General features: G+C 47.3%; 2 protein-coding genes across 2 annotated transcripts; one reads left to right on the top strand and one right to left on the bottom strand.

Moving 5' to 3' along the window:
- The first annotated feature begins 873 nt into the window (after positions 1-873).
- On the top strand, positions 874-1589 carry SARC_02702 (hypothetical protein). The gene has a single exon (XM_014303539.1). It carries the CDS (start codon positions 993-995, stop codon positions 1485-1487), a length of 495 nt encoding a protein of 164 aa, XP_014159014.1. The 5' UTR covers positions 874-992; the 3' UTR covers positions 1488-1589.
- Positions 1511-8660, bottom strand: SARC_02701 (glycyl-tRNA synthetase; the record flags this gene model as incomplete). The annotated part of the gene is made up of 10 exons (XM_014303538.1): positions 1511-1642; positions 2339-2497; positions 3130-3295; positions 3787-4037; positions 4556-4774; positions 5417-5485; positions 5540-5665; positions 6874-7080; positions 7706-7838; positions 8506-8660. The coding sequence occupies 10 exons, from the start codon at positions 8658-8660 to the stop codon at positions 1511-1513; spliced, it is 1617 nt and encodes a 538-aa protein (XP_014159013.1).
- Positions 8661-8727: the final 67 nt, after the last annotated feature.

The raw sequence follows: 8727 nt of genomic DNA, 5'->3' as shown, positions 1-8727 counted from the left end.
CAATAAATAAACAGAAATGTGTCAAAATAAGATGAGTAGTGAAAGGCAAGACGCATGAATGGGTGGTCAATCACAAGAAGGTGTCTAATTGGGGTGCATACTGTAAATGAATTGTACAATACATGAATATGATTTAAATCGGGTACAGATAGACCGGATGATAGGATCTCGGTTGGCGGATAAGCGTGTATTTGGAGCGACCTTTCAGTATATATGAGTGTGGCGCATTTAGCATTGAAATCGTTGGGAACACTCACGGGCCACAGCGCAAGCCAAGGTGCGTACTACCTGCACATCGCACGAACGCCTTAAGGAGCATAATAGAAGCACCGTACGTAAACACTTCCCCCATGCAGATATATGTACACTGCATATACGTAAACACTCCCCGCAGGCAAATACATGTCCACTACACTTACGTAAACACTCTCCACAGGCAAATACATATACAGTACACTTATGTGAACACTCCCCCTAGGCAAATATATATACACTACACTTACATAAACACTCCCCACAGGCAAATACGTATCCACTACACTTACGTAAACACTCCCCACAGACAGATACACATCCACCACACCTACGTAAACACTCTCCACATACAGATCCATGTGTACTACACCTACACCCATGCCCACAGCGCACGCTTGTCTGCTTACCCAGCTCATCCAGGGTGGCATTGAAGTCGTCCTGGTTGCTGATGGGTAGCAGCACAACCTTTGTGGGCGCTATGATCGCAGGCAGCGACAGCACCACTCGCTGCTCATCACCCTCACGCGCCCAGAACACGTGCTCCAGCAAGGCGTACATACACCGCCCTGTAAGCAGCACGCAGGGGAAATCAGGGCAGAGTGGGATGAAATCAGGGAAGAGAAAAATGAAACCAGGGCAGAGTGGGATGAAGTCAGGGCAGAGTGAGATACCATACTGGTCAAGCGAAATTGTACCATAAACATATACAACCGGTATAATATCCCCGAAGTATCCTCATGGGCGTGTTTGGTCGAGACCGTCACCGTTTCGCTGAACGAGCCGGAACACACGCTCAGACAGACCACACACCCACTCCTCAGACAGACCACACACCCACTACTCAGACAGACCACACACCCACTCCTCAGACAGACCACACACACACTCCTCAGACAGACCAAACACCCGCTCCTCAGACAGACCACACACACACTCCTCAGACAGATCACACACACACTCCTCAGACAGACCACGCACACTCCATCGTAGACGCCACAAATGAGGCGCACAGCGCTACACGGATGCGAAGGCACAGAGTTATAGAGGTCACGCACACTCGTGCGATAGGACGCAGAAGAGCAGCTGCTACCTACTCGAGCTACATCGGGATCTCGCCCACGTTGGTGACAAGAGAGTGGCCTTTTGAACCCAAACGCGAGGGTATGAAATGCCCCAAAACGGCAGTGTTTGCACTTAGACTCCAGACCTGCGCGCATGTGGAACCTAACTAGTACACGTGTGTGTAGAGCCTTTTTCAACCGCACTGTTTACAGTTACAATCTATAAATAGAATAGGGTAGAACGTACCGATACCGAACGATGGCTCGACGACACTTGGTGTGTAGTTGCGCACTGTGAACTTCTTCTCCTTGGTCTCTACACTGACCTGTGTGGTGTGAGATGCCGCCGAGACGGGTATACGTTACGTAAGTCCAATGCACAAGCTGTTTGGAGCCTGGGGTAATCAGTATCTGCTGTGTTCCGCTGTATCACTAATTCTAGCACGTTTCAGTGTTGTGTGCTGCACGCGTGTTTTCTGTATCTCTATACTCACCGGTGCCGCTTGACCGCACCACGCACACATCAACCGAAACCTTTGTCCCCAAGTAGAACTACGCCACGCTCGGATACAAACACACGCATACTACAACATGCATGCGCATAGAACAGTTGGAATGCACACGCATATCAACTATGGCAATACACAAATGGAATGCACCCACAACCATCAATTAGAACCTACACCCCCAACTACATGCACACCATGTTCAGAAGCAAAACACACTCATACTAAAACATATAGCGCATAGAACACTTGAACTGTTCAAGCATATACACTGCAGTAATACACGAATACACCCATACATCACCACGCTGTATGTATATACCCGAACACATCACAATAGCACACCCATGGCGTGTACAGGTGTGCACTCACCATCTCGGGAGATACACGAATACACCCATACATCACCACGCTGTATGTATATACACGAATACATCACAATAACAAACTCATGGCATGTATATACCCGAACACATCACAATAGCACACCCATGGTGTGTACACGTGTGCACCCACCATCTCGGGAGTGATGTCGTAGTCGTTGGCATCCGTGCCCTTGAGCGTGAATTTGCCGCTCGTCTCCAGAGCAGACCCCATTGCGGCTGCTGATTCCGAATCTAGGGCTGCCAGGGCATCGTTGACAAATTTGGCCTCTTTTCTGAACGCTTTACCTACCTGCAAGCATATTGTGAAAGTGAATCCAAAATTAATTGGAATTTGGAATCACCACAGAGCTTGCCCTAATTCTTTTTTCTCAGCCTCCCGCAGCAGGGGGGGGGGGGGTGAGTGACAATATTAGAAGCTTGATATGCCTTTAAGAAGCACAAGCATAGCTGAGTACATGTACACTGTACTGGACAAAAGAATATGTATTGTTAGAATCAACCTACAGATTCAGAAGTGCGTATACGGGCGAAGTATATGCACATCCGTGGCAATGCGAGCACACGGGGATAGATGCCCTACACACATGTGCTCTTGTAGATAGAAATACGTCCATAACACGGAATAGACAGGAACGCATATGCATATATTAGAGCTGAAGAATAACTTATGTTAAGTTCTTTTTTGCGTGGGCCGTGGGCTGTATGTACTGGTGTCTGTGCATGTGAAATTTGAACGTAAATATATGTCGAATCGAACCTACGCACACACACAGTAATATACCATAGCTCACATGCATGCAAGTGCACACGCATGCGTCTGTCTCCACCTACATATGCCCCTCCATACAATCTCCTCACGACGCCACACACACACCCTGTTTCTAATTACGTCTATGACACGCCTCTCGCTCATGTACATACCAACTGTTTGTTGGGCACCGCCTCTGTGACCGTCTTGACCACAGGGGGTATGATATCCTCCTGTGCCTGAAGTTCGGTACCTGTGGCCTTGGAGTGGCACGTCAGATCGTACGCCGAGCGATCCGCACAGCCCACACACTCAATCCAACCGTATGAGGTGAAGCATCTGCAGATAACGCACATTCAATGCGAAGCTGTGAGCTGATAGTATGTGCCTGCGTGTGCATATAATTAATGGGCCATGGACGGGTGGGTGCCCGCCCACAACCACGTGAGAGTTTGCCATCCAAGCACGCTGTTGATGGCCGTTGATGGTTTGGATAGTGAGTGGATGCGAGCTCAGAGGAATGTGAACCGAGTCTGCCTCCACGGCTACAGAGACATGGTGCTGGCTGGATATGCGACGCATGCATGTACATGTGATGATGTATATAAGTAATATACCTACACAGGCAGCAACATGAGCATCCATCAAACACACAAACATTATACGCACATACTAAATGTATGCACATATTTAAAATAGACGCCAATAGTCACACTAACACATACAAGGGCAGCATGCCAGACTATATAACCCTAACCCCCTAACCTCTAACACGACCATTCCGACACACATGCCTCTACTCCCACACCCGTACAGTGTTGTGTACATACTCTGCATCCCAACAATCGGTGGCGTAGTGGGCCATCTCGGTGCTCAGATGCTGTCTGAAGCGCACGCGATCCGCCTTCATACCCACAGACACCAGGAACAGCTGAATACGTGCCATGTAGTAGCCGATGGTTTCATTGGCTACCATGCCACTGGCCACCGCCTCGCCTATGGTGGTGACGGTGGGTTTGCGCGCGTGCTCTTGGTCCGCCGCGGCGTAGAGGTTCATCTGGACGTCCTTGACCAGGCTGAACTGTGGGGGTTGCACAGGGTAGGTAGCGTGGTTAGTGGGACGTGGCATGGGGGTATGCAGATTGTGTATGTGTGTGAACAGGCGTGTATGCGAGGTATCTTGTAGCGATGCCGGGATCCATTGTCGAACGATTGGGTCTCTGAACGTGGGCGAGAGGGAGACACGAGTAACGCCTCGAGGTACAACGCAGCCTTCTACGCTATCAAAAGTGATGTGCATGGCACTCTGTGATGATATACCTACCACTTACTGCTGAATAGCGTCCAGCTTATTCCTATACAAGGACTTGACAACTAGCACCCAAAGTCACTCACTCATGCACACACAATATGCACACAACGCAAACCCACACCCACTCCACAACCAACATCAACAACAACAACAACAACAACAACAACAACAACAACAACAACAACAACAACAACAACAACAACAACAACAACAACAACAACAACAACAACAACAACAACAACAACAACAACAACAACAACGACAATAACAACAACGCTTTCACACACCTTCTTGTGTGACTTGTCATTGGGGTCGATGAAGTGCTCGACCTCCGCCATAGTGAACTCTCGCACTCGCAACAGACCAGACCTGGGAGCGATCTCGTTACGAAACGCTTTGCCAATCTGTGCAACGGCCATGGGCAAGCGTTTGTTGTTGAACTCGTACAGCCGCTTGAAGTTGGTGAAGATACCTTGGGCCGTCTCGGGGCGAAGGAAACCTTTCACCTGCAGTTGATGGGATACAGTAGCACGTGTGACCATTGCGTATGTACATGCCTGGTATATATACGTAATATCATGTAATTGTTGACATATGTCTGCACAGGTGAGTGAGGTTCATGTGTATGTATGTCCCAGTTGGCGCTTTGATGGTGCTACAGTCTTTATATAAATAACTGTTGTGTGGTAAGCTTCGACATTCAAATATACTGAACCAAGCCAAGTTGTCATTAAAATTAAGGGAACCGCCACATAAGCACATGCACATGTAGTGTTGGACCTCAAGCGTCAAGGACTACAAACCCTTGAGAAACCATATCGTAAGAATTTGGCCTGCTTGTCATGTATCGTTTCGTTGCGAATGCCACGCACACACTACTGCCTGAGAGTAGGATGCGCTGGATGGTATCAACCCTAAAACCCTAACACGCGCACAGAAAAACAGGCACCTCTAAAAACAACCCCCAGAGGATTGCCCTGCAACTGATGCCTGTAACCACGCCCACAAACATTCACACACAGCGATGCAGTGTTATGTGCAATTGCTTATACGTGATACATAAACCCGTGGTAGTTGCACTCCAGCATGCAGACCACCACACACAGCCAGCGGCATATCGGGATATAATACAAGTACATGCTACCTACATTGCCGGAGGGACCGATAGAGGTCGAGAACATCAGGTTAAAGTCCACAGGCTCGGAGAGCGGGTTGCCCTTGGCAACTGCACCTGGGTCGGCCTTTCTCTCTGCCTTGGTCAACTCCGGTACGGTGGGTGAACGCACATCAAACTCCTGCATGACTCTCCACAGATTCTCCTTATCACCAGACAGACCATCAACCAGGGGAATGGTGGTGCGTGCTTTCTCGCGGAGCTCTGAGGGTGTGTCCTTGGCCTGGGCGTGACAAGAGCAAAGGTTAAGGGTTAAAAATTTAGGGTTTAGGGTTTAGGGTTTAGCAGGGTTGAGGGATTGGGTTTGACGACAGCGATGCATATCTAAGTAGGTGCTCACTTGTGGTGTGGGTGTCAGTAAAGCGAAGAAGTCATTGCACTAGAATACACGTGGATGGCAGATACATGTTAGGTGTATGTGTTGCTACTCATAAGTTTTTTTATATGCCTAGGATATGTACACAAAGTTGAATATACACAGCACAGACAGGGAATGCATAGGTAAAAGACCTCGCGTAGACCGATGCCTGAGAGTAGTGCCGCCTCTGTAGCTTGGCCGATATGTGCTCAACATAGATATACCACTACACCTACATCGTGCAAGTCGCAAACGCGTGTGTGTGGCCCAATACAGTAGATGAAACCAGTTGGGATTGATAGGAAAGCCTGCGCTCGAACTCAATGCACACGCCATTTAGTTGGCTTACAGGTACAGTAGCATTCTTTCATCCAGCTTGACCCTCAATACGTATTCACATTTATACAGACGCGATCGTCACATATCTGCACATACGCACACATACGCACACATGTGCGTCTGTGTGCACAAACAGATTTATAAGAGGCTATCCATCATTTGCACTTACGTCCATAGAACTTCGAGTGTTGATTCAACCCCATTGAACAGCACGTGGTACCGAGACCGGACAAACATACACACATCACATATTGAGTAGTATGGGTTTATATGCCAACTTATAGTTATCGCATAATGAGTAGTATAGGTTTATATGCCAACTTATAGTTATCACATATTGAGTAGTACTGGTATATATACCAAGATACACATATCACATATAAGGTAGAAGTATGTCATCAGTAGAAGCCATCACGCTTATACCACCTGCACTCCCCACCAAGAGCTTCTCAGTCTTTCCAGCAGATAATCGGCTATGAATCCAATGACCAGACAAACATCGAACACAGCTGTTCAAACTATTTATACAGACTGCACTGTCCAATACACTACACACACCACAACACACTCCCACAAATACACACACACCACAACCCTCCCACAAATACACACACACCACAACACACTCCCACAAATACACACACACCACAACACACTCCCACAAGTACACACACTTGGCTATATGTATGCCATCAGTACAAGCCTATCTTGCTACCCATATCACCCACATTCACCTCAATGAGCTTCTCGAGTACCGCCTCCAGCAGATGATCGGCTCTGTAGTTCTCTCCGGTGACCGTATCCTGGCACATGAGATCGGTGAAACGGTCCACATGTCCCGAGGCCTTTAGCACTGGCTCGGGGGTCATTATGGTGGCCTCTACTTCCAGCATTTGCTCTTCTAGAACAAAATGACGCCTCCACTGCGCAAGCAGATTGGCCTGTAGAGGTGCAGCATAATATTGTGTACAAAGGGTTTTGGGGTTTAAACCCTATACATAGCATGTTGTCGATTCTGCAAAGACCCATGCTCTTGGGGTGACCCTATATACTAGATGGCACCATCGGTCAATAAGAGACATTGACTTCAGATACCGTGACGTGTTTATATCGGACTTGTGCATGCCGCTGGTTTCACTGCATGGAACAGATGTCCAGGGCTATGATGTGCGTGAGCATGCATGTGTATATATCAAGGAGAGCCCGAGATATACCATGTCAAGTATATGGCAATGTAGCTGACATGTGCCCCGTCTGTGCGAATTGGACCGACCCATGCCACTCTTACGCATTGGTTCTGTCAGGTCAAGCCATCATCAGTTCTTCGAGCGGCACAGGTGTTTACATGTGTATACGGCTATTCACATCAATATCATATACGGGCAAAGGCCGAAGACTCGGTACATATAGATGCACACTTAACAGCACACTCGCGTACACACACCTGAAGTTCGCAGTCCATATAGTCCAGTATATGAGCCACGCCAATACCAAACAGATAAACGCCTTAGTATACTTTTATAAACACCTATGCACGCATAACAACACACGCACACATACACATACCTGAAGGGCACAGCCCATGGGGCCAAGATCGTAAAGTCCAGCAACTCCACCGTATATGTCATTGGATAGTCCATAGAAGAATCTGCGCTTCATCAGATCCTCAAATGAAGCTTTGTTGAAGCCGGCATCGAGCCTGGCATTGGTGAAATATACGTATATATAAATATGTATAATAAAATTGAGAACGTACTTCTAGATAGCAAAGACTTGTCGGCCTATCCAACTATGACGCCAAAACAAACGCACGATAAGAGGAAGTATTTCTTGTGGCATGCACGACTATACGGCTACATGCACTTCTAACGGTGTGCTTACGCCGATCATGAACCGAGACAGACATACACATGCATTCAGCACTGCATATGTAATGGTAGATATGTTGTATGTACACGGATAAGTAATCGTTCATCTCCATTGGCCCATGAGAATGTGCACAGTTTATAGCTGATACCCGTATATCGTCATACAGTGAGCCGAATACAAAACAAACGGTTGAATCGTCTGGTTAAGTCTGGTAGTACTACCATGCATATTCTAGAGAGACACATTTGCACTTCTGCGTGTTGAAGCCTATCACGTGCACATGCACCTCCTCTTCAAGTGGACATGACGCATACATATATATGCGTGTATATACAAGTTTGTGACCAAAGATGTGAAGAAAACATAGGGTAAATCGATACAAATGAAGGTGCAGCCGTTCGTGTAAACACATCTATGCCGGTGAGCTGATGCACGGCAGACTTGAGATAATGAATGAGACTAAAAAAACAAAACATAAACGTTACAGTATTACACACCTTGTGTGTTGTGGTTGCGCCTCTTCTAATCGCTTCTTAAGACTCTTCAACAAGTTCACAGCAACTTTGACCTCTGCGGGGTCAGCCTTACTCTCTTTCAAAGTTCTGCAAGAATCATAAGGTGAAATATGGTCAGGATATATGTTTATCCACATCATATGTACACTACAGAGTGTCTAAATGACAATCTCTAGCGCCCCAATCTACACCCAAAACCATAGC

The sequence above is a fragment of the Sphaeroforma arctica genome, assembly GCF_001186125.1.
Source record: "Sphaeroforma arctica JP610 unplaced genomic scaffold supercont1.124, whole genome shotgun sequence".
Taxonomy (NCBI): Eukaryota; class Ichthyosporea; order Ichthyophonida; genus Sphaeroforma; species Sphaeroforma arctica.
This window is presented reverse-complemented; position numbering and strand designations above follow the sequence as displayed.

What these genes read in the sequence shown, in the direction of transcription:
- SARC_02702 (XM_014303539.1), top strand. Translation starts at nt 993, where the DNA reads ATGGGCGTGTTTGGTCGAGACCGTCACCGTTTCGCTGAACGAGCCGGA.